This window comes from Solea solea, chromosome 21 (genome assembly GCF_958295425.1).
Source record: "Solea solea chromosome 21, fSolSol10.1, whole genome shotgun sequence".
Lineage (NCBI taxonomy): Eukaryota > Metazoa > Chordata > Actinopteri > Pleuronectiformes > Soleidae > Solea > Solea solea.
The window spans coordinates 237,277-263,980 of NC_081154.1; the positions used below are offsets into that span (position 1 = coordinate 237,277).

Here is a 26,704-nt window from a genome sequence, read left to right on the forward strand (position 1 = left end):
TTTGTTGTTTTTGTTGATTCTGATGAAAATTAAAGCTGCTCTTGTTGCTCCGATCGTTGTCAGCACACGTGGAAATAATGAAAATATAATTTAAAAAAATCATGTGAACTGATGTCGACTGTGCTGTAGAATTTACTCTTATATATAAATATCAATATTTGGATGAAATTGAATTGAGCCTCTTTTTTGTGACAGAAGTCGGGAAATATTTTACATTAGCAAGGAACGGGCACAGATATTTGTTAAGTTTGGTTCTACATTCGATCATTTTAAACAATTGAATAATAACTAATATGTTCAATACAAAAAACAGCTGTTCAATTCGTCTTCTGTCCACTTACGGCTGTCAAATGTGTGACCTCTCAAAAATGTGCAAAGTTTTACTGACAAAGAAAAGTAGAAACGTATTTTCTTACAGGACTTGCACACAAATCAGTTTTGTCTCCACCTTGTGGCCATTTACAAGAATACAAATTTCAGGCACTCAATCAAATGAAATAAAAACTTAGTGTCATTCATCCAAAAACATTATTTAAACCCAAATTTAAAAAGTGATTTGAATAAAAACAGACACTTGTTCATTATAATAAATTCTCTTTTTAATAAATGTCCAGAATGATATAGAGTCTCAGTTTTATTATCAATAATAATAATAAAAGTAACAGGCGTCGTCAAAACTGAACAGAGGAACAAAAACAGTGCTAAAACTAAAAATGTCTTGCGTTGTCGCGACATCAATAAAATCATCGTAAAAACAGGCTAATTCCCTGGTTTTATGTTACAGTACGACTGAGTCTTCCGTCAGTTAAAGTTAATAAGGATTAAACCGACCTCACAAACAAAAGCACCTTCTCGTATTTTTGTGTCGTTAACGTGAATAAAAGCAAACGGATGTAGCAACAAATTATGAAAACATTTAATGTGTCAAATGTACCTATTTTGTTCATTTTGTGTCTGAATCATGTTTCATTTTTAGAACTTTTATTTTGAAGGAGCAACTTCAGGCTTCCTCAGGGATGCTAACCACTTAGCTCCTCCCACTTGCCTTCTCTGTTGGACTCCACCCACTATTTTAGCACCTAAGTCGCTCGCTTGGCTGTGAATGAGTTAGCGATAGCGTCACGCTAGCGACATGTAGCCGTGAGACTCCACCACCTTACAATGTCCTTCTTTGATTTGGTAAATAATTACAAAATTATTCGCTGATGATAATCTGAACATTATGTGAAAGCAGGCATTAAAATCAACCTTCTTTTTGTTAAATATTCCATTTCAAAAATTACTTGTGAATTAATTTACAGATAAAGTAAAAAATATAAATTGGAATTTTTTGACTTTTTGCATCATTTTTTATTCTTTAAATGTACAATATGTTTTATCTTTTATTAAAAAACTAACTTTAAATGGCACATGACACACAGTTGCGACCTTTTTATAAAAACAGTAAATATTCCACTTTTTTTAAAGACAGAAAACGTCTCGTTTGTGCTGCTGAAGACAATTTAAAGACTTTGGTAAAAAAAAAAAAAAAAAAACTGCCTCATTTTATATAGAATATGAATATTTCTTACAATACAATAAAACAACTAAAAATTTCCCCTTGCGTTTTTTAAACAATAAGATAAGACGGGAATGCGGTCACGCCAATGTTTGAACCCATCGACGTTTCAAAATAAACAAACACTCGTATAAATATTCTCAGAATGAAGATTTCTGACACTCAAACATTTACATATAACATGAATTAAATGGACCCTTTATTCCCTTTAGTGATAATGATGTGGACAGACAGACAGACAGACAGACAGACAGACACACACACACACTTGTGGTTGCTATGGTAATGTCCCCAGGTGTGTGTCCTATGGCAAAGTGCTCAAGTCGGGAAAAAAACAATAATAAAATTAAGTAATAATAATTATAATAAAGGAAAAGTTCTGCAGAAAAAATCCTCAGATGTGTGATTTAAAGTCTCCGATCTTTCTTACCACTCATCTCTGATTCCGATGTTTGTTTGTTTTTAAATTCACTCCAACATGGCGTCCAGCTGATCGGCAAGATCGTCAAACATGTTGCTGATGTCGTCCAGAATGTTTCCCGCCGCCTTCACCGAACTCCCGCCGCCACTGCCACTGAGGAACAAACCCGACAATATTAGCATGTTAGCGGCGGTAAGGTTCGTAGATTTATCGTGCTGTGGTGTTTTGTTGTGTTTTTCTTGCCACAAATTAAAACAAAGTACGTTACAAAGTTCAGATGCGGGAATAATCATCGGAAAAAATTTATTTTGTCACATAAACAGAACAGAATTTCTTAGGCTCCAACCCCTTCCATTTTCATTGCGCTTAATTTCTTAGCTAACACAAGAAAATGGGAAAAAATGGGCCATTGCTAATGTGTGAGTTAGCAATGACTGTCACAACTCGATCTGAACTGGAAACACGATTTTTTCTACTTCCTGTCACACAGAACTACTTCCTGTCAAAACAGTTACGGTAGTTTTGGGGCCTTGAAATGAAATGTTATATTTCGTTTCTTTCGAAGTTATAAAATTACACGTTTTATGGCTTAACGTGCAATTTACAATACAGATCACATGATAAGAATGACTACAGGAAGTTAAAGCCTGAGTTCTGATGGATTTGGTTAACAAACCAAAATTGTACAGTTTCACTGATGGATAGTTGTGAGACCCCACCCCTTATTTTGTCCTTCTCTGATTGGTTTGAAGAGTAAATGAACTTCAGAAGGTCTGATAGACTTCGAGGCTGTTTTTCTTCAACAACAGGTTTTAAAGGTTCAAATTTGAACCTCCTCCCTAAGTTTGAATAGATGTACAAAATTCAGACAATAAGGGACAACATTTCATTATTCGGATTCGGTTATTCTGGGAAATGTCACTTAACAATACCTCCTCAAGAATCGGGACCCACTACACTGAATGTGTAGCACAAAACATTGGCATTTACCTGTCCATGCCGTTCCCCTGAGCCAGTTTGTTCTCCACCACTTTGAGTGCAGCCTCCAGTGACGTGCTGGTCTGTTCCAGCCTCTTCTGAGCCAAAACCTCTAGACCGGCCACTCCCATTGGAGCTGATATGGCTTTACCTGTGGAATACGAGGGCGCCAGCGCCGGAGAGGGCGGAGCGACGTACGCGACACTCTGGATCACAGTGATGTTTTGTCCTGTGGAGTGTGAGGAGTGGATTTTAAATTCAGAACACAAGTGAACTTGTTTGGAAAAGGGTCTTTTGTGGTGTTAAAGGGAACATATTATACCCTATTTCCCCAAGTTAAAATAGTTCCCTGGTGTCCTAATGAACATGTCAGTGACATGCCTTGGTCAAAATACCATAAGGATGAAGCACCATAGCAGTTAAGCCAGCGGCGCGGCGAGCTGAATAAACTGCCGCTGTATGTGACTGTATCAGACCGGTGACTGTGCTCCGGAGACCTCGCCACCGCAGATCGCCGCTCGCCGCTGGCGATCAGCGGTGGCGAGGTCTCCGGAGCACAGTCAGTGCTGTCCCTATGTCTTTTTAACTGATTTTCACAGAGAGTGCAGCACCGCTGATCGCCAGCTGCTGTATGTGACTGTATCAGACTGAGTCTGTGCTCCGGTCCTGGAGGACGTACTGAATAAATATTTTTAATTAGGACGTGTCAGAATGGTCAGTTATGAGCTCCATGTGACCTTTTCTTAACAATGTGTGTGTTTGTACATCGGTGAAATACGTCCCCTGACTAAATACAGCGACCGCTGGCCACAGTCTGATGTGAAGTGGTGCGAACACACGTTTGCTGACTTTATCCGGCACATTAGCTTCATATATAAAATCCTCTGAGGCTGGAAGTTTGTGTAAAACACTGTGCTCCACTGTGCAGCCACCAACAGCACACTTGTCCCTCCGCGTTGACATAATACCGCTCTTCCTCCCTCGCCTGCACTCTCGCAGGGACAAGGTGGAGCTAAGGTGGAGCTAAGGTGGAGCTAAGGTGGAGCTCTCCAAGTAAACTTACTGGTGGGGCGGTAACATTCGCGGTGAAATGTGCATGCTGCCGTCATAAGCGCAGGGAATTCAACATCGAGTGTTTTATCGCCTATACTTACACTAAGGGGAACCACGAAAACATGACTGAGTATTCTTTTTCCACACTTTGGCGACTGGTAGGGCCTCCAGAGTCCCAAATATAAGTATTAAAATGGTTAAAAAGTTGATTTTGCATAATATGTCCCCTTTAAGAGTTACCTGCTGATGAAAGCGAAGTCGTGCTGTACTGAGGGAGTCTGGATCCAGACACACCAGGAGACTTGAGTGGACTCTGCGGCCTGGACGTCACCATCTGTGGGTGTCTCCCAGGTTTGGGACTGGGTAAGCAGGTCTTTGGTGACACCGTGTGGATCTGAATGCTGGTTAGTTTAGGAATGGATGTTTGTGCAGTGGATTGAGCCGGAGCGACCACGACCTGAGGGGTTGGTTTGTAGTTCGGAGGTTGTTTCAGAGGACTGGAAGGTTTTGACAAGACAGGCGGCTTCGGTCCTTTTCCCATGGAGCCTACTCGGTGGAAAATGATCCTCTGAGGCTCTACATCGCACTGTGTCCTCAAATCCTCGTGTCCATTTCCACTGTTGCCGTCTCTGGTTGGTGTGGACGCCTCCTCTGGTGATGATGCTTCCTTGTCTTTGGGTTTGTGTCGTCTCTTCACCGTGTCGGACTCTTTCAGGTTGAACTCTGGTACGTCCAGGCCGTTTGGTGTCTGGATGCGTTCCTCCGTCAGCGTCTTAGCTTCAGCATCAGCCTGGGGGACGATGGCTATTCTGGGTCGTTGTTTGATGGTGAGATTTCCCTCCTCTGCAAAAGGCAGATGGTCAAAAGAGTTTCGCTTTGGAGATGCAGAAGCGTTCTTTGGTAGTCTTTCACTCTTTCTGTCTTTGTCTTCAGGTGTTCCCTCTGAACTTCCACTTCTGTGTCTGTTAGCGACCCCTTCTGTCCTTTCACTCTCTGTCCTCCTCAAACCACTTAGGCCCAGGATGGGGACGGGTTTATTGTGCTGTAGGATGATGTGGGACGGAATTCTGTGTGGACTCGGGGAGGAAACAGGGCTGAAATCTGAAGAAGCAGGGACTTGGGTCGGTGGAATATCGATCCTCCTCGATGGACTGCTGCCACTTCCTTGTAACCGTGCCGCGATGCTCTTCACGTTTGCTGCGCTCTCCATGTCCACTTCTGCCTCCAAAGCCGCGTCCACCACGCTCCCGTTTTCCACCTGGCGTGGTGGGCTCCCGCTAACTGAGCTCATCCTCTTAGGTGGCGGCGGAGGCGGGCCTTTGCGCCTGGAGCGCACGGCGAAAGAGTGGCTGCGGTTTACATTCCGCTGAGCCCCGGTGGCGCTGGTATGTCCACGTCCTGGCCTGCGGGACAATGTGGCGTAGGACGGCATGACCGCAGAGGACGAGGAGTTGCAGGACAGAGGGGGTTCGTCATCTTCGTCTGGCTCGCCATCGGACAGAGCGTAGCGAGTCAGGCTCTGAGCTCTCTTCTTGTGCAAGCTCTTCCGAGGGTCATTAGGTGGCGCTTGTCCAGGATGAGGCCCCAGCACAGGGACAGCTCCAGGCAGAGGCTTTGCGAGCACCTGCGGAGCCCCGGTGCCACCCCCTGCAGGAGCCTGGAGGTAATTGAAGGCCTTTTGTGAGGGAGAGGGCTGTGGGGAGGAGGAGGAAGGCGAAGGGGGCGGGTGCTGTGGCTGATAGAGGCGGGTCGACTGATAGTGTTTGGACTTGGGTGGAACTGCAGGATACGCGAAACGAGGCATTTTGCTAGGGGTTAGCGGCGGCGTGAGCATAGAGAACGGCAGTTTGTTGGGAGTCCCAGAGCGACTCTGGTGCTCCCACATCTCCGTGGGTCTCTGGCGCCCTCTGCCTACAGGACTACCGCCTCCACGCTTGGCCTCCTCCGCTCCTCCACTCCCCAGACTCTCCTCAGACCGGCTGCACACTCTGCCCGACGACGACGTAGCCTGGTGCTCCTGAGAATACCCCGAGTTGGAATTCCCAGAATTCCCTGAGCCACGCGACCGCACACTACCGCTATCCTGACTGTCTGACAGGGCAGATCCACCTGCCGCAGAGGCCACGCCCCTGATACCAAACTCCTCCACGGCTCCCCCTCCGCCCGCCCTGCCCATCATGGCATTCTGCAGCTCTGTGCTCAGCTCACTGTCCTGGAAGGAGAGCAGGGCTCTGGGGGTGCGAGGGGAGGGGCAGCCGTGGTCCGACCCGGCGTCCAAGTGTATGTGCACGTTGTGTGTCTGTGTGTGTTCGATGGCCACCAGCTCCAGAGCGGCGGATGGGTTCCGTCTCAAAGTCCCGGTCCTGTCGCTGTGGTTACGAGAGCGCTGCAGGTCGCAGAGTCTCTTCACCGCTAACATGAGCTTCTTCTGATGACCTGAAACGACAAAAACGGAAACCATCTCCTGAAGTCGGTGCAAACACGTGAGATTATGCCGTTTTTTGCTAAACAGCAGCATCAGTGTTAATCTGGTGTAAAAGCTAACCGAGTTTGGTGATGCCGATCTCCTGCAGGTCCTCCCACGTGATGTCTTTGACGATCGTGATGGAGTCGTAGCCGTTGTCGGACAATCTCTTCTGGTACTGAGGAAGTCCGATGACACTCAGCCACTCACCGAGGTCCGACTGCGACAACAAACACAGATTAAATGATTCGTCCTGCGTCTCAGTGGTTTGACACAATATAAGCACATTATTTTTCTTAAAGGGCAACGTTTTTTCCTCACAGGAATATAATCAGGCAGCCACTCGGGGATACTCAGTTTGTTGATCTCCATGGAGATCTTCTTCCTGTGTCCAGGTTTGGTCACGCCGATGGCCGTCAAGTCCTGGAGAACAAAACTCAAGTCTACAGGTCTACAACAAATGTACACACACACACACACACCGAACACACACACACACACACACACACACACACACACACACACACACACACACACACCGAACACACACACACACACACACACACACACACACACACACACACACACACACACACACACACCTCTGGCGTCATCCTGCTGATGGTGGGGACGTCGTATCCCGAGCTGATGAAGTTGGACGTGTAATGCTCCAACTGGAACTCACACAACCACTGGTAGATGGCTTCAGAGTCCTGGTGACAATGAGGAGGGAGGATTTAACACACACATTAACAAACAAATGTCCAATATGTCCAAATGTTTTGGTCCCCACAAAGATGCGTGTACAAGGACACACTGGACTGAACTCACCTTGCCCTCCAGAAGCTGGTCTGGCCTGACGAAGCCTTTGTGAGGAGCGCCGTTGACCTGCCGCCGAGATCCACCTACAAAACACACAACCGTCAATCCACACAGACCGAGTGTGTGTGTGTGTGTGTGTGTGTGTGTGTGTGAGAGAGACTGCAGGGTCACTGAAGGAAACAATGTAACACTGTTAACAGAACAGAAAACGTGAAATCAGACACGTACACACAATAGCTTTCATGTATGTGTGTGTGTGTGTGTGTGTGTGTGTGTGTTCGTATTTATATCTTTGTGAAATTGATCTGGTCCTCACAACTTTAATGGGCTTTTTCAGGGTTAAAACCTGGTTTTAAGGTTTTGGGACAGCATTACGTCAATGATGTGTCCTCACAAAGACATCAAAACAAGTTTGTGGGTCAAGTCTGTACAGTTGACTCCATGTTATCTATGTGATCTCATGACTCATCGATTTCTCAGTCATGACACATCACCACCCATTTCTGAGGAATGTGTGTGTGTTCTTGTATGTGTTCCCTCTTTAGGACCATCTTTTTCTGTCATAAACACCAACCTTGTCAGGACCACATCGAGTCATTAGGAAGCAAAACCTGGTCCTAATAAGGCAGAACCTCATTTATAAAGGAACTGGTTTAAGCTTAGGACTAAGACTTTGTCCAAATGAATGGACGTTAATGCAGAGTCCTCAGAAGAATAGCTGCACAAACCTGTGTGTGTGTGAGAACCATTTTAACGTTAATCAAAATGGCCGACTTCCTGTTAGGTTTAGGTCATGACTTCACCTCAGTTTTTTTCTAGATCTCCCCCGTAATTGACACATGTGCCAGAATTTCAAATTAAATCTAGGGGGCGCTGTGGAGTCATCGTGTAGGTGAACTACTGTTACACGTGAAGTTAGGGCGCGAGCCATGGTCATTTTTGAGGGGGTTCATGTACATAAAAGCTCTTGAAACTTTAAATGGAGGTCAGGTCTGGCTAAAATGTGATATTGGCAAAGTTCCCGGACCCAGATATATATGTATTGTTTGTCTTATCCATCTATTGTTTATTAGTATTTCTTTATTCATTGATTTGTTGATGAATTTCAACACGTTCCTCACTTTGTGTGTTTTCTTACTGATCTATTACGACTTCTGTTTGAATTTAACATGTTCATGATTAAGTATTGATGCGTGTGAGTGGCTGTGTTTTTAACTCATTAAAAGTCTTGTTTTCCTGCGTCTCATTGAACGACGCTCGTGTTTTTAATGAGTCTTTCGCTCGTGCAGTGTCAGTCAAAACAACATCTACTGTAGAGGAATTTGCCCTCGGGGCGAGAAAACTTCATAAACGTCTGAGCCGAGGAGCCGACGTCGTCGCAGAGAGAAAACAACAGACTTCAAACTGGAACATTTTATTCTCCTGTTTAACTCATTTTCAAGAACTTGTTTTGTCGTAAAAATGACAGAAAATATGGATCAGTGTTTCCCAAACCTCAAAATAATGACGAATTAAGCAGCTTTAACGATTTCTTTGTTAAATGGAGCAAAGAAAAAAGAAAATATTCACATTTAAGAAGCCACAAAACTAGAAAATGTGCATTAATTAATGGAAACCACTCAAACTAATGAAACGAATATCAAAATAGTTGATTATTAATGTAGTGATTAATAGACTTGGTTTTTGGTCCATAAAATGTCAGAAAAGGTTGATTAGTGTTTCACAAAGTTTTTAAAGATTTCTTTGAACAAGTGGAATATAACTGAAAAACATCCAGTATCTCTCAATATAAGCGCTGCAGTACTTACAAGTGTTTTATGACAGTATTTAACTGTATTCTGTTGTGTTTACAGCATTCTTTGACTGCCTTTATCATTCATTTACTGCTAATCGCTGCTTCTTTTTTATTTGCACTCTAAAAGCCCTCGTAGAAAAAACCTCTAAACACTCAAAACTGTAGCTCAGTAAAATGTGAATAACTGAGGAATGAGGAAAAATAAGTTCTTACCCTTGAGGAGGAGCGGCAGATTTCCAGAGATCTGACACTTCATCTTTCTCTTCTTCTCTTTTCCCTGGAACAACTAAACCTGCTGCTTCATCTGCTTCTTCTGCTCTAGTCTCCTCCTCCTCCTCCTCCTCCTCCTCCCTCTGACTCCTCCTCACCACACCCTCGGGTCAGCGGTGACCTCTGACCTGTCATTCCTTAATATCTACAAAGCCTCATGTGAGTGGGACGGAAACCGTGTGTTGTTTGAGTTTGTTATTGGTTTGTGTGGCGAGAGGAGGTGAAGTGAACGTCTCATTTCCTCTCGAGCACTTTTACAGCTCAAGTGGAGTTGACACGTTACATAACATCACTCGGACACTTCAAACACTCCAGCACATGACACCACTGAATCCAGAGGAAAAACATTTTCATTGACGCTAAATAATCCGTCATCTGGACCAGATCTGGATGTAATTTACAACGTGAATTCAGGATTATTTGGGGAACGATAAAGCATGTCAGAATTTTCTTTTCTATTTTCCTGCCTAATCTGACGTCTCCTACGACACGCTCCTGGACATTTCATCAATAAAATGGAATAGTATTTAATTGTGTTTATATGTATTAGTATTAATATCTACAAATATTATGATTTATTTACTTTAAATGACAACTTTTACCACATTACATGATGCATTTCTGTTCAAACTGGGAAATTATTCTTTCTTTCTTATTATTATATTGTATAACATGAAGCTCATTTTATCAATTATTGTGTGTCAACACTTGCCCTAAGTCTTATGTGGTGTTGAATTGAGTTGATTTTACCGTCACTCACCTGTGGTTCCATCCACCTGTTTGCTGCGGTCTGCTCCTGCAGCCTGGAGCTGTTCTCCTAATTCACCAGCAGAGGGAGACAGCTGCACATGCAAAACAGGGACAACAACACAACCGTCAATATCAAACCTTCCAAATAAGTTAGAATCAAATCTTTACTATTTTAAATAAGAGAATAGTTTATGTGCATTTTTTTAGGAACTTTACATACAGAACTTTCTTAAGGTGAGTTTTGCACTGAATGAATGATTTAATGATATAAAAGTGGTTACCCTGCTATTATGATTATGAGTCCCGTTCTGTTTGTGGCTGCTTTCTGAACTCTGACCACTACCGGCGCTGCGACTGCTGCCCACGCTGCCAGCACTGCCCACGCTGTTCCTGTCACCTGACACAGAGACAGTGAGAGAGAGAGAGAGAGAGAGATTGTATGGAATATGTGGTTAGACATAAAAAGCGTTAAAAATTACACTAAATAAGTCGTTAGTTGTTAGTTTTAGTCCCAATTTTACAATTTACAATTGAGCATTCTTCATTTATTTCTGAAAAATGGATAAAAAAAAACTGTTTAAAAAAATGCTAACTGGGAACTGGTTAGCATGGAGAAGGAGGCAGTTAGCGCAAAGCGTTCCAGTTGTAGTCGGAAGTCAGAAATTATGAGTTGATGGAACAAGTCGTATTTCCAACTTCTCCAACCTCAACATGGGATTCCAAGATTGTCGCCACTTGTATGAACAAACGCTGCTACTTGTGCTGTGTTCCATTTAGAGTTCTTGAACTCGGATTTCCGACTTGCGAACCCGGGACTCCGGTTCCAAAACTGAGGGAGGGCCGTGATTGGCCCGCGAGACGGACTTTGGACACACCTGTAGTAGACCGACTAGGGCGCCAACAAAAGAAAAACATACATGTCGGAATATTGGCCAAAAAAATATTGCTGAAACCATGCAGTACCACCAGAAATCCTGCGGGGGCAGTGTAGGCAACGACTCAAGTGAGACAACCGGAGTTACGAGGAAGAAAATAATGTATCAATGGTGGAGCTAAAAATTGGAGATAAAAATATTAGCTGTACGTGGTTAACCAGCTGCTCACTTACCTCAGCGTCCTGTAAGAAAACTCTGTTGTTATGGTTACTGGATTATTGGGAAGGGAGTGGCTTGCAGAGGGGGTGGAGCTGGGAGTAACTAGCATCGGTAGAGCAGCTTGTGTTGAGCATAAGCAGCGGAGGGAGGATGTAGCTGGTCTATAGGTTCACACAGAGGTCAGGGGTCAAGGGGGCGGCAGGTGTTTGGGAGGGGGGGACGCCACACACACTCTTACCAGAGGGGGAGCTCCTGAGGACCCATATGTCCTGAGTGGAACTAGCGGGACTAGCTGGGTCTGAGGTCTGACTGCCGGGAGGAGAACCTAACAAACACACACACACTTTAAGACCGTGTGTCACGCAGTGGAACAGTGGAGTCGAATGAGGGTACGCCGAGGTCGAAGGTGCTGTTTGGAACGAACGGGGGAGGTGGTGAAGGCGTGTGTGAGTGTGAGTGTGTGTGTGTGTGTACCTGCGTGGTCATAACCAACAGTGAACGAGTCTTCGCTCTGAGGGGCGGAGCCGTGGCTCGAGGGAGGTGCTCTGGATGCAAAGTGCTGTCGTTGGCAAGGCGCTGACGCCTGGCGGGAGAGAGTGCCCCCTAGAGTCAGGGAGATGGACGTGCATGAGTGAGGGGAAGGTCATGGTGAGCATGCATGCGTGTGTGTGTGTGTGTGTGTGTGTGTGTGTGTGTGTGTGTGTGAGTGAGAGAGAGAGATCGTCTGTGAGAACATGCAGTGAGAAGTACCAACTTTGTTTCACAGTCTGATATCAGACTGATATCGGACCATCAGACTAATATCAGTCCGATATCAGTCTGATATCAGACTGATATCGGACCATCAGACTAATATCAGTCCGATATCAGTCTTGTTTCCTCTCTTTAAAGGTCTAGTATGTGATACTTGAACACCATTAGATGTGGCAAACTATCTTAGGAAGTCTTAAGACATGAACTCCATCATGTGTTTACGTTCGTTGAGTAAATGGAACAAGAGCTGAAAATAAAGGGGCAGTTCACCATAAATCCACTCTGCAGTTACATAAACTGCTGAAAAAAGGAATTACAGATTAGAGACGACGTAGCGAGAGAAAGAGAGAGAAGTTTGTTGTTGTTGGTCCACTGACATTATCACACACACACACACACACATAACACACACATGTGTGTGTGTGTGTTATTGGACCCCTCGCTGTTCTCGTCTTTGAATGTCAGTTGATTTACGGCCGCAGAAACAAACACGGCTCTGGTTTTCCCTTTTTTTTTTATTCACACGGATTAAATCTGGTGATTTACACGCGGGTGCTGATCTCGCACACACACCGCTCGCACACACACGAAGACATGACAGATTCTGTTTGAGCACAGATACCATGGATTATTATTTTTATTAGCCCAGATACAAACATGGCCCTGAAATCAAATGTTGGATTAAACCAAATCTAATCTGGTCTGATCTGAGTTAAAGAAAGACCTCAAAATCCAGTTTTAGTTCTGTAATTAAGTCAAATCTTTGTGGGATTTATACTTATCGTAGTGTATTTAAACATCAGTACTTCAGTGATGACCAACATTAAACACATGTTATTAATGCTAAATAGTAAAATACTGTTGTTACTGGAGTTAAGATTCTTCAGCTGTGACTTTAACAGTAAACGTGAACGAGAACATCATCATTTCCAGGTTTGGGGAAACAGTAATCAACAGATTATGTAAGTTACAGTATGTTTACAGTTTAATTTCCACTGGCCTAGGAAATGTTAATAGAGTCAATAAAATGATGGCTGTGGGTCAGTGGTAGAGCAGGTTACCTTACAACCAGAAGGTCAGGGTTCAATGCCCACATCCAAAGTAAATTTGTCACCTTAAACTCAAATTACTCCTGAAGGCTGTGTGTGTGTGTGTGTGTGTGTGTGTGTGTGTGTGCAGCGCAAATGGGTGAACAGCAAAACCTTATCATTAAATACATTATCATTTTTTATTATTTTTTTTGCAATTTAATGCATGTTTACTATTTGTTATATTCACTTATTTGATGTTATAACACAGAAAATGTACTTTTATAGTAAGCTATTATTTTTTATGAAGTAACTTAATAGGTTTTTCATTGTTTATCAAATAAAAAGCCGTCTTCAGACAAGAACTTTGGTGAAATTACCTTAAATTCACGTAAAGAATCGGCCATGCAAAAAAAACCTTAACATGCAATAGCATTTAAGTCCTTGGCTAAAAAAGTGGATGCAGATGTTGTGCATGAGCTCTTTGTTTGTTTGTTCACCTGCTCGTCTGCTGAGAACCTCCACCACGGACGGCGGGAAATAACCGACGCGGTCGGTGCCCAGCTGGGCGTCGTGGATGTGACCTTTCCACCGGCCGTCCGAGTGCTGCTCCAGGACCTGACACAAACAACAGGACAACAGCTACTTACCATTACATTCTCACTACAGAACCATTCATCAATATTAATCAAGTTTCCCATGCATCATTTTATGGACAAAACCACTCATAAAAGTAATAAATCACAGGAAAACAAGATATCGGTCGACTCCTGTTGGAGAAACAATGAGGTGGAAACAGAGTGTGAAGAAAAACAAACACCTCACAAGTTCATACAAGAGTCAGGGATTTCTCAAAACACACATCAGAAAACACACACAAATTAGTGTAGCAATGGTGTGAGTGAGTGAGTGAGTGAGTGAGTGAGTGAGTGAAGGGGGAATGAGAAAACGTGTTGGTGCCCGTTTCCTCTGCTGTGATCTTCTGCTCAGAGAACATGAAACGATTCTGCCGCATCAAACAACAACAACAACAACAACAACAACAACAACAACAACAACAACAAAGTCTTCACATCGTTTCCAGTTAATCGTCACACTGAGAGGCGCAGCTGTAGAGGAGTAAGAGGAGTAAGAGGAGTAAGAGGAGTAAGAGGAGGAGGAATGTCAGCTGATACAGCAGCTGGATTTAAAACAGTAACACAGTCAATGATTCATGTGAGTTTGACATTCACTGCAGTGAAAACTTCACATGCAGAAAAAGACACAACAAAGTCAAAATCTGATGTAAAAATGTGATTCTTTTTCATCTGATGTACAGCACTTTGTTTCAGCTGTGGTTGTTTTTAAAGAGCTTTATAAATAAAGTTGGATTGGATTGAAACACCCTTTTACACATGGCATAAGAAAAAAAAGGGATTATTGTTAGTCCGACTAAAACCAGACTTTTAAAATACATGTTGGTCTGATTAAAACCAGACTTTTAAAATACATGTTAGTCTGATTAAAACAAGACTTTTAAAATACACGTTAGTCTGATTAAGACTTTTAAAATACATGTTAGTCTGATTAAAAGCAGACTTTTAAAATACATGTTAGTCCGACTAAAACCAGACTTTTAAAATACATGTTAGTCTGATTAAAACAAGACTTTTAAAATACATGTTGGTCTGATTAAAACCAGACTTTTAAAATACACGTTAGTCTGATTAAGACTTTTAAAATACATGTTAGTCTGATTAAAAGCAGACTTTTAAAATACATGTTAGTCCGACTAAAACCAGACTTTTAAAATACATGTTAGTCCGACTAAAACCAGACTTTTAAAATACACGTTGGTCTGATTAAAACCAGACTTTTAAAATACATGTTAGTCTGATTAAAACAAGACTTTTAAAATACACGTTAGTCTGATTAAGACTTTTAAAATACATGTTAGTCTGATTAAAAGCAGACTTTTAAAATACATGTTAGTCCGACTAAAACCAGACTTTTAAAATACATGTTAGTCTGATTAAAACAAGACTTTTAAAATACATGTTAGTCTGATTAAAACAAGACTTTTAAAATACATGTTAGTCTGATTAAAACAAGACTTTTAAAATACACGTTAGTCCGACTAAAACCAGACTTTTAAAATACATGTTAGTCTGATTAAAACCAGACTTTTAAAATACATGTTAGTCTGATTAAAACAAGACTTTTAAAATACACGTTAGTCTGATTAAGACTTTTAAAATACATGTTAGTCTGATTAAAAGCAGACTTTTAAAATACATGTTGGTCTGATTAAAAGCAGACTTTTAAAATACATGTTAGTCCGACTAAAACCAGACTTTTAAAATACATGTTAGTCTGATTAAAACAAGACTTTTAAAATACATGTTAGTCTGATTAAAACAAGACTTTTAAAATACACGTTAGTCTGATTAAAACCAGACTTTTAAAATACATGTTAGTCTGATTAAAAGCAGACTTTTAAAATACATGTTAGTCCGACTAAAACCAGACTTTTAAAATACATGTTAGTCTGATTAAAACAAGACTTTTAAAATACATGTTCGTCTGATTAAAACAAGACTTTTAAAATACATGTTAGTCTGATTAAAAGCAGACTTTTAAAATACATGTTAGTCCGACTAAAACCAGACTTTTAAAATACATGTTAGTCTGATTAAAACAAGACTTTTAAAATACATGTTAGTCCGACTAAAACCAGACTTTTAAAATACACGTTAGTCTGATTAAAACAAGACTTTTAAAATACACGTTAGTCTGATTAAGACTTTTAAAATACAGATTAATGTTAGTTTGTCCTTTTGTCTGCTGAATTAAGGTTCAAGTGAATAAACAAAGTTACAGTTCGTCTTCCAGTTTGAAAATTTAAACCTAAGGAGTAACAGTTAGCCACAAGGGGGCAACTCTGCTATTTCTGGAAAGAACAGTTTGAATGGGGAAAATTAGCTGCTTCTTCTAACTTATTTATAACAAAAACAAGTAAACTTTTCCTGAAGAAGTTAATGGTTTTAATCACTAGTTTCAGCTCTAGTTTATGTCAATTTTGTCAATTATTTAGAAGAAAAGAGACATAATAATAATAATAATAATAATAATACACCAGTGTGATTGACAGCTAAAGGTCCATGAAATTTCCAGTTTCTAGAACAATTCTCACGGCGCCAGTCAAATATTGATTCATTTGTTTTTGCGACCTGAAGTCTGTGTCACAGTCTATGTAGAAGATCCTGTGTCTTATCGGCTACATAAAACAAATCAATAAAACAACAAACGTGTAGGAGTGCTGCAGAGTGAAAAACACACACAAACAGACAAAGACACGCACCATAATGAGGTCTCCTGCCCGGAGGTTAAGGGCGGTGGGGTCGTGGAGGTTCCAGTAATCCTTCACCGCTCTGACCTGCAGTGAACTTGATGCCTCTGTTTCAGAAAGAACGACACACGGTCACAGAAGTTATTAAAACTCTTTATTCCTGTCAGTTTAAAAAAACAAAAATCTGAATATTTATAACTTAAAGTAAATTCAATGTTTTGCAAAAATGGCACTGACCTCGGAGCAGCTGTTTGATTTCCCTGCTGGCTGATGAAGTGGTGAACTGGTTCACAATATCCAGAGCCGTCTGGTTGTAGGTGTTGCGCATGTTCACGTTGATGCCCGCCTAAATTAATGAACACACACACACACACACACACACACATAGTGAAACACCGGGTGTGATAACAACGTTCAAAACAACAACATCATCACTGTCACACTCAGGAATCCCCAGCAGTGAAGTGGTTGTTTTCTGTGTGATATCGAGCGCTCACATCAAGCAGCAGCCGCACCACTTCGGTTTTCCCATAGAGAGCGGCTTCATGCAGAGACGTCCCCGCCTTGGTGGCTCTGTTGATGTCGATGCCGGCTTTGAGCAGCAACCTGAGGGGGGGAGGAAAAAAATGTAATCAGACGATCAGCGAGGAGACGGTTTCACACATCTGTGACACGTCGTTAAGTTTTATCCACACGCTTACACAAGAGAACACAGACATCTCTCTCCTCACTCAAAGGCCCACAGGGAGGAATGTATGAGGCTGGGGTTTGAAACCACGCTGAAACATGACGTGTTGAATGTTTGTGCAAAAAAGAAAACAGGACTGATTCAGTCGCTGCCAGAAGGATCCGTCAAACACAGCGAGCTGCAGCTGTGCTTCAGACATCATCTGAAAAAGCCACAGTACAGATCTAAAAAACGTCTCGACTAAAGGAGGCGAAAAACACAAGTCTGCAGCGGAGATGTGTTCAAATACAGATGAACGTGTGGAGAGAAGTTGGATGCTGCTGCGACTTAAGTCTAGTTTGTTAGTTTGTCATCATCTTTCTAGAATAAAGTCCTAATCTTTCGAGAATAAAATCGTAATTTCGAGAATAAAGTTGTAATCTTTCGAGAATAAAGTCGTAATTTTGAGAATAAAGTCGTAATCTTTCGAGAATAAAGCTGCAATCTTTTGAGAATAATGCCATAATCTTTTGAGAATAATGTCGTAATCTTTCGAGAATAAAGTCATAATATTTTGAGAATAAAGTCATAATCTTTTGAGAATAATGCCATAATCTTTTGAGAATAATGTCATAACCTTTTGAGAATAAAGTTGTAATCCTTTGAGAATAAAGTCACAATCTTTCGAGAATAAAGCTGCAATATTTCGAGAATAAAGTCGTAATCTTTCAAGAATAAAGTCGTAACCTTCGAGAATAAAGTCGTAATCTTTTGAGAATAAAGTCATAATCTTTTGAGTATGAAGTCATAATCTTTCGAGAATAAAGTCATAATCTTTCGAGAACACAATTATTTATATCAGGTCCTAAAATGAAGAGGACATGTGCTTTGAAATGTTTTAAAATGTTTTGAAAATGTGAACATTCTCGGCTGCTCTGAGGTTTTCAGACTGTTCCAAAGAGGCGAGGAACAGAGGAACAGAGTGAGACCTCACTTTGGGAATAATTCAAAGCCTGACATACCTGCTACAAAATAAGTCACAAAATAGACCGATTTCCTTTTATTTTTGTTGATACAAACGAGCCAACCGAACTTTGTACTGTGACAAAAAATGTGTCTTTCTGTGCGTCTGTGTGTTTCATGGATGTTTCATAGTGCCTTCTTAAGTTCTATTCTTTCATAACAGACGCGCTGTCTCCACACACAAGACACACAGGCTTTCCTTTTACTTCGGTGAACATGTATTCTGTCTCCCACCTGTCTTGAGACCCACTGTTTTCAGCGTCTACCTTCTACCTTGCCATTTTGGGGGAGAGGGAGATGAAAACTGACGGCGATGTTTAGTCCTCCACTGTGACTGTGCTGCTGCTCATCAAGAGAAGACAGAGAAGATCGCGCTCACTTGCGGGCACTCGGTACGCGCCAATGCACTCGCAGTGCATCTTGGGATTTGTAGTATTATGGTGCTGCGGGCACATAATACTGCGGGCCATTTTAATAGTAATTAAATATCATCCCGCAGGCCAGAGACAACTCATTCACGGGCCTTGACTCTGACATATGTGGCGTAAGGGATTACGACATGTTTTGATCATTGCTCGCGGTGCATCTGCCTTTCCAGAGGGGGAGCTGCGGATCTGAGAGCTGACGTGCCAATGACGTCACTTCCAGGTAACTGGCCAATCACAAGACAGTCCGTGTTCTGTGGGTGTGGTTTTGGTCTGAAACAGAGCGGCTGACGAGAGCGTCAGTGATGAGATATTTACTTGGGCTCGTTTGTAGCGACTAGGACGTTTTTGACCATAAAAACCACTTCATGTTTGTAAGTACACCTCCATGTCTCACACATAAGTGAGATACTGTAGGACCATGCTGTGGCTGCTTTAACGATGGAATGTAAAAAAGCAGCCTGAATGCTCCGCGTTCTAAGAGTTAACTCAGCTCCTACGTGAACTATTGTCCCAGGTTTGAAGACATTCCCACGTAAGGGAAAAAAGACTTCTCTGACAGAGAGAGAATTTCTCCTGCCTCAGCTGTCGCCAGCTACAGCGTAAGTCCTCTAAGACGTCTGCTGCAGAAGTACAATAAGTCTTTAAAAGAGACATAAATCCCTCAGTGGGAGATCAGAGGTAGAAAATTCTGCTGCAAGTGCACGATGAAGAAGAAGTTCATTATCAACGTCTCTGCGTTCCACTACCAGGAGAAGTCAGAGGAGAGGAGGATGGGAAGTGTTAGCAGTGTGTGTGTGTGTGTGTGTGTGGGAGAGAGGGAAGAGCAGGGTGGAGCTCCTTGGCTCAGCAGCCGCACACATATTTACAACAGATATGCACTGACATAAAAATACACTCAGCCAGTGCTACAGGGAATCAGTGAGATTTATGCTTGTCCACAGCATTGCTAGGGTTCTTCACGAGGGCGGAGCCTGGTTATTTATGGGCTGTGCTCTCTGAAGCTACCTGTGGGGAGGAGTTCAGCATCTGCAGCTGTGTACTGAAACACATACTGTACTCTCACAAGTACTCTGTGCAGTACCGGGTATATCTATGGTATTAGTAGCAGCCTATTATTAGCAGCAGCAGTAGTAGTAGAGGTAGCAGTAGTTGTTGTTGTGTTGTGTAGTAGAAAATGTAGGAACAATAGTAGAAGCCTAAACAGTAGTAGTATTAATAAGATAGTCCTTTATTTGTCCCGCAGTGGGGAAATTTAAAAGTACTTCTACTTCTTGTAGCAGCACTAACTGTAGTTGGATTAGTAGTAGAAAATGTTGGTTCAATAGTAGCAGTAGCAACAAAAGTACTTCTAATTCTTGTAATAGTAGTAGTAGGTGGTACAACAGTAGAAGCCTTAAGAGTAGTGGTATTAGTAGCAGCAGTAGTATTTCTACTTCTTGTAGGGAGCAGTAGTAGTATCAGCAAAAAAATAGTAGCAGTAGTACTTCTAATTCATGTAGCAGTAGTCGTAGTAGTATCAGTAGAGAATGTAGGAACATTAGAAGCCTCAACAAGAGTAGAATTAGTGGTATTACTAGCAGCAGTAGTACTTCTACATCTTGTAATAGCAGTAACAGTAATAGAAGATAGAGAAGCAGCCATAATAATGCTATTTACAGTTCTATACTTGAAGTAGTAGTCGTAGTAGTTTCAGTACAGTATGTATGTACTTACATGATGATGTCCTTGTGTCCGTTCCTGGCGGCCAGGTGCAGCGGCGTGGTGGACGGAGAGTCCACCACGGCGTCATGTCCACCGTCACCCTCCAACAGCGCCGTCACCATGTTACTGCTCAGCAGCAACTGCGCCACCTACAGGCAGAGAGACAGTTTTATTATATTTGCCACTTTATAAGTCAAACTAATGAAAGAGAAAACAAATATATTTTTGCACCTTTAACCTCCCGAACTCACAGGCCAGATCCAGAGGCGTCTTCTTGGCCTTGTTCCTGAGGCAGGGATTGGACTGATGCTGCAGCAACATCTCAGACTGAGAGACACAGGTGACCATGGATTATTATGCTGCAATAAGATCACGTGTCAATCTCACCAAACACATTTTTCTCTCTCTGTACCCTTTTTCTGTCTTTGGAACACCATACGTGTAATTTAGGATTATCAGAGGTCACTACAGTTTACAAGACAGATTATAAATGTGTGTATGCGTCCATTAAGACATTCCAGTGGACACACAGATGAGGATATAGGAAAGGAATGTGTGTGTGTGTGTGTTGGGTGGCTGTAGACGCTTGTGAAAAGCCTGTACTGTGGCTTTAATGGTGTTACTGGTATTGTTAGTGGACAATACAGGCCGAGACACAAAGACCGGGGGGTGGATTTCAGTGAAATGCGAGGAAGGACAGACAGCAGTGCTGCTGTGAGACTTTGCCTTTGGCATCTGTGCTGTGTGTGTGTGTGTGTGTGTGTGTGTGTGTGTGTGTGCGCGCACTCACCACCTCATAGTGTCCATACTGAGCAGAGAGATGTAACGGTATCTGTCCGTCAAGGGAGGACGAGTTGACTGAAGCGCTGGCTCTGAGCAGCACCGACACCGAGTCAGCTTTACCCTGCCATGCCGCGTAGTGGAGAGGACGCATGCCTGAGGACACGAGGAGGAGTGAAGGGTGAAGACAAAAAGACTGACAACTGTAGACGTCCCCCCCAGTTCATGATTAATCGTTTGGTGTAGAGGAAAAAAGTCGATAATATATCGTGCGGATATTATTTTGCTTTTGAGACATCGAGTGTCAATTTTTGGTTTTTAGCATATATATTTTTAATTGAAACATTTAAGCTTTTGTGGCGTAGCATAAAAAACAGTTTCAATTTGTGCCGAGTGCTCACTCTCACATCGCAATATACAGTATGAGTTAAATATCGTGATAATATCGTATTGTGACTTAAATATCGTGATAATACCATATTGTGACTTACATATCGCGATATCGTACCATGAGTTGAATATCGTGATAATATTGTATCGTGACTTAAATATGGTGATAATATCGTACCATGAGTTAAATATCGTGATAATATTGTATCGTGACTTAAATATCGTGATAATATTGTATCGTGACTTAAATCTAGTGATAATATTGTATCGTGACTTAAATATCGTGATAATATTGTATCGTGATAATATTGTATTGTGGCTTAAATATCGTGATAATATTGTATCGTGACTTAAATATCGTGATAATATTGTATCGTGATAATATTGTATTGTGGCTTAAATATCGTGATAATATTGTATCGTGACTTAAATATCGTGATAATATTGTATCGTGATAATATTGTATTGTGGCTTAAATATCGTGATAATATTGTATCGTGACTTAAATATCGTGATAATATTGTATCGTGACTTAAATATCGTGATAATATTGTATCGTGACTTAAATATCGTGATAATATTGTATCGTGATAATATTGTATTGTGGCTTAAATCTAGTGATAATATTGTATCGTGACTTAAATATCGTGTTGCGGTGACTCTGGCGATTCCGACCCCTCGTTTGGTCCATAAAATGTCCAAAAACTTCTTGAAAAATCTTGATCATTGCTTTTCAAACCTGGAAATGATGATGTTTCTCAAATGTCTCAGTTTGTCTACAAACCAAAACGATTCAGTTTTCATTGTTTTTTTTTTTGTTATATGAAAATATTCACATTTAAGAAGCTGATTATTAAATTATTTGTATTTTGATTGAGTTCAGTTTGAGTGTTTTAATAATTAAAACAAAGAATCCCTTTAACAAGGGAATAGTGAAACCGATTTATTTAGGTTAGCATCGTTTCGAGGTTGTGGTCCACATTTTTCAACTTTTTTTTTACATTACATTACATGTCATTTAGCAGACACTTTTATCCAAAGTGGCTTACAATGGAATTGAGTACAATCAGCCAGGGGTGGAGTCGAACTTGCGACCATTGCAACCATGATATCTTTCGCACACAGGGTACCAGTCTTAACCACTGAGCCACTCCACACCCCCTGTTTTTGGACCAAACATAACGGAATGAATCGTCAGATTATGAAAATAATAATCATTAGTTGCAGCTCGACTACAAACCAATGCGTACTTTCATGTCTTATCATCAAACTGATGAGAGCCTCAGAGTGTCATATCCACGAGGGTTTCAGTCAGATTTCATTAAAGTGTAATCATTTCCTCTGATGTTTGCTGAGGCACTTGTTTGTTTTTAATGAGCTGCAGGAAACTCTGTGGAGTCTCCTGCAGCTTCTCTTAAAATTGTCTGACACACATACATGTGTATATATGGTGAACGTGACACTGACCTGGCAGAGGTCAAACACATGCTAATGTGCAGCTCAGGCGACAAATCCCACTGAATGTGTTCCACTCGAGGTCTGCGGACTTCAAAGTGAGTCATTTTTATTCATGCGGGTCAAATTAGAATTGCTGCCAACACTTTCCCAGAGCGACTAAAGAAAGTTCTCAGGTTCGATTTAACCTGAACAAACGTTTTTAAACTTTTTTAAATAAATTTGGCGTTTGGTGCAGTCGGAGCCGGTGGAGTTGTCGCCGTACCGTTGATGTCCTTGATGTCCACCGTGGCCTGGGCGTCCAGCAGCAGAGACAGCAGCTCAGTGGTTCCTGTCAGAGCGGCGTGATGCAGCGCTGAGAAGCTGTGGAGGAAAGAGAGAGGAGTGAGGGTGAGGTTATAAATCACGATGACTTCTTTTGATCTGTGTCACTTTTCCTATAACCCTCTTAAGAGCATCATGATGTTCAGACCGCCTGGATTTATTTTGATTTTATGGAGTTGTAGAATTGTGAAAAAAAAGTTAAATGAGTGAGTTAAAAATGAAAAAAAAAAAAAATCATTGTGACGTTGTGACACTGTGATGAAGTCAGACAGGTTAGAGATTACAGAGTGTGATGGAATCAGCAGACAGACAGACAGACAGACAGGTTTCTTACCTTCTCAGTCACATTGTTTAGACCTCAGTGATCCACGCACACACACACGTTTATCCTTCCATCAGCCCTTCAAACAGACTAAACCATATCCTGAGTCACTTCTTTTACACACTCTCTAAAACACACACACACACACACACACGTAGTCTGAATCTGTCTCTCAGGAATGATGTTGACTCAGTGATGAGTGACTATTTGTTCACCCCCCAACCTCATGTCTGTATGACCCTCCACTCTGACACACACACATACTTTCAACACTCCTATTGTGCACCACCTCCTACACACGGCTCAGTCCCTGCATGTAGACACATGAATCCAGCCTGCACGCACACACACACACACACACACACACACACGCACACACACACACACACACACACATACAAAGCTACCCCTTTAAACAAACTAAACAAAGCTGTATCACTAACCTTAACCATAACCAGTTACTGTCCAACCCTTACATCAAAGAAATGTCACCTACTGCAGCTTTAATTCACAACACCTACTACTGTATAATAATTAGAATGATTTTGTGTCACTGTAACCACGTTTCCAGAGACAAATATATTTATATATAACATTATCTTAAATGTACTTCTTGAAAAAGTGAAAAGTTTGCACAGCGTTGAGTTCGGTCACAGTTTGACGTGGTGAGAAATGTGTGGTTTTAGCTTGGAGTTCAGGGTCTAAAAGAAAAAAAAACCTGGAGGACGTTGACAGGAGCAGCAACAACAGGAGCTTCACACTGTCATCTGAAAACTAACCACAGCTCAGAAGTGAAGAACATCACACCATCAGGAAACTCATGGAAACCTGCTGCTGCAAATTAACCAAGTCACAAAAACACTGTTAAAAACTCACTGACTTATTTCATTTTTAATCACTTTTCCATCTGTGCTGACTGAGTGAATCTTCCTGATCTGCTGTGCAGCTTAAACTGGGCCACAACTAACCATCACTAACCATCCAATAACATGTCCATTATTTTATATATATATATATACATATATACATACGTATATATATATATATATATATATACACACATATATATATACACACACACACACACACATTTATAAATATATACATTTATAGATGTATACACATTTATACATACCGTGTATATATTTATATACTGTATATACACAAATGGATTTGTCATTTTGTTATCGTATCATTTCGCATGTTTGTCTGTTTATGATAAAACAAAATGTTCATATTTGTATAAGACACAGATTCTCTTAAATTATCCAAATATTTTTTAATGAATCCTCATTAATTCCCATGGAATGTAAAGTATTCCAATTTGGAATACTTCCCAAAATTCCCAAAACTTAAGTTCCCATGGAAGGTTTCTATAAAAATATACCAGGATCATTGCTCCCCTTTGCAGCCCTAGTTCCCCTTTAAATGAAGGAGATCATGTAATAACTTTATTAAAGATACTTAAAGTGAAGTGAAATGACCTCAAATAATCACATAATCTAATAAACCTGTTGTATTATTTGTCAGTACATGTTTGTGTTAAACTTGATTGTGAGTCACACTGTGAAGACAAACAGGAAACAGCCACAGACAGACAGCCAGACAGACAGACAGACAGTTAGGGAGGGAGGCCACTTCTTATTATCTCATTTTTTCTTTTCTTTCAATCTGTGTGTCAGTCATGACTGTGTTACATTAGTTTGACTCACACTCGCAGTCTTACCCGTCTGAGTCTTGGTAGTTGATGTTGAGCCTCTTGGTGGAGCCGAGTAACTCTGGAAGAAACACAGATGGAGGTGTGGGTTAGATTTGGTGACATATTTGTCTTCCCATTAGAGAAAATCCTGCAGGACTCTGCCTGTTTCTTTCTCTCTTTTTTTGGTGTGTGTGTGTGTGCGTGTTACATTCACTTCTACCCATCATCACTCCTACCATCAGAACAAGCCGACAGCTCTGACAGGATGGAAAGCTTCTCTCGGCACACTGGGTCTGACTGACACCCTCATGGCAGCACAGTGGTTCATAAACACGGGGAGATACTTCCCCATCGCACAAATGCACCATTCCGCCTCATTTAGCCTGACATGTTGTCACGGCTCTTTAGGACCCACTCACAACACAAGCGTGTCGCAACAATGCACATTTATCAGGAGGTCGAGCAGTTAGGAGCAGTAAAGTGACATTTATTTCAATTTTAAGAAATTTCACTTTCTTTGGACTAAATTTCACTTTATTTGGACTAATTTTGACTTGGTCCATCGTTTTCTAACTTTGTACATATCACAAACGGTCTAGGAGCTACAGTAATGAGAGGTACCTGTTGGCAGTGACAGGATTGGTAACAGAAGGTTTAAGAGGTTCCTTGAATGTATCTGAATGCTTTAGATCCAATTTTGAAACTGGAAACTCTGACTTTCTAAGTTCAGATGATCCTTCAAATTCCAACTACAACTGGAACGCACCATGATATCAACAAATAAATTATTAAATTTACAAGGTTCCTTGAATGCATCTCATTGCTGGGGAGCAAATTCTATAATCTGTCCGGCTAAACGACTGTAGGACATCTTTTGCATCGTTGGCCGACAGTTTACCAGAAATAGTCAGGGTCCATTAACGACTGGGCTGAAACGACTAATCCATTGATCTCTGTAGTCTTTATACGTTTAAATCTCCTTCTTATCTACAGCAGCACTTGGCGCAAATATAGAAGCAAGACTGAACAAGTTTGTCTTTACTCACCTCGGAGCAGACAGACTGCTACTTGTCCCATGTCTCACTCATTCATTCTGTCGTCCAAGGGGAACATAATCTGTAGTCGACTCATATTTAGGTCTTTTTACATCCCTGCTTCTTTACCACATTATCCAGATTTTATCCAGTGTGTGTATTTTTTAAAAATAAGTGGTGGGGATTCCAGTGTCTCTCCCGGCTACAGGATTTCAGAAAGACGGCTACAAAGACTTAGTTGTATCATTTTTCAATGACTTCCTTCCTTTTCAACGTGCATAATCTGTCTGTCTCTCTCATCCTCGTCCAATCAAATCTGGGCCTCGTCCCAACGCCTCGCCTCGACCATTTACTTCCTTTCGACGTACAGTCAATCTAGGCTTTCAGACATTATCTATCGCTAACAATCTCCAGCAATCCATACGTTCATTGATTGATCTTCAGACCCCGAGGAGAAGAGGAAACTCTCCTCGCACGGCTAAATATCCAGCGGACGGACGACCCACACAAACAGCAAACTGCCAACACGGAGCCATTCATCGCAATCAATCTCCAGCACTGTGTTCT

At 41.5% G+C, this 26,704-nt stretch overlaps 1 protein-coding gene across 5 annotated transcripts in view; it reads right to left on the minus strand.

Annotated features, from left to right (window-relative positions):
• LOC131448440 (caskin-2-like) overlaps positions 1 to 26,704 on the minus strand; it is a 59,768-nt gene that overhangs the window by 7,335 nt on the left and 25,729 nt on the right. For 2 of the 5 annotated variants that reach the window (XR_009234200.1, XM_058620893.1), the window contains exons 3-22: positions 25,131 to 25,182; positions 23,024 to 23,121; positions 20,924 to 21,069; positions 20,365 to 20,460; positions 20,146 to 20,282; positions 16,812 to 16,920; positions 16,552 to 16,660; positions 16,327 to 16,421; positions 13,487 to 13,604; positions 11,680 to 11,808; positions 11,444 to 11,530; positions 10,393 to 10,508; positions 10,122 to 10,203; positions 7,306 to 7,379; positions 7,077 to 7,187; positions 6,796 to 6,897; positions 6,556 to 6,694; positions 4,251 to 6,446; positions 2,970 to 3,186; positions 1,989 to 2,132 (exon numbers count right to left, since the gene is read on the minus strand). Coding sequence is in view for 4 of the 5 variants with exons in the window: in XM_058620893.1 (XP_058476876.1) it covers positions 2,027 to 2,132; positions 2,970 to 3,186; positions 4,251 to 6,446; positions 6,556 to 6,694; positions 6,796 to 6,897; positions 7,077 to 7,187; positions 7,306 to 7,379; positions 10,122 to 10,203; positions 10,393 to 10,508; positions 11,444 to 11,530; positions 11,680 to 11,808; positions 13,487 to 13,604; positions 16,327 to 16,421; positions 16,552 to 16,660; positions 16,812 to 16,920; positions 20,146 to 20,282; positions 20,365 to 20,460; positions 20,924 to 21,069; positions 23,024 to 23,121; positions 25,131 to 25,182 (4,319 nt within the window). In the remaining variant the exon portion in view is untranslated. Of the gene's footprint in view, positions 1 to 347; positions 2,133 to 2,969; positions 3,187 to 4,250; positions 6,447 to 6,555; positions 6,695 to 6,795; positions 6,898 to 7,076; positions 7,188 to 7,305; positions 7,380 to 10,121; positions 10,204 to 10,392; positions 10,509 to 11,443; positions 11,531 to 11,679; positions 11,809 to 13,486; positions 13,605 to 16,326; positions 16,422 to 16,551; positions 16,661 to 16,811; positions 16,921 to 20,145; positions 20,283 to 20,364; positions 20,461 to 20,923; positions 21,070 to 23,023; positions 23,122 to 23,416; positions 23,693 to 25,130; positions 25,183 to 26,704 lie in introns of those variants that run through there. The other 3 variants (XM_058620892.1, XM_058620895.1, XM_058620894.1) reach the window with 3 other exon arrangements.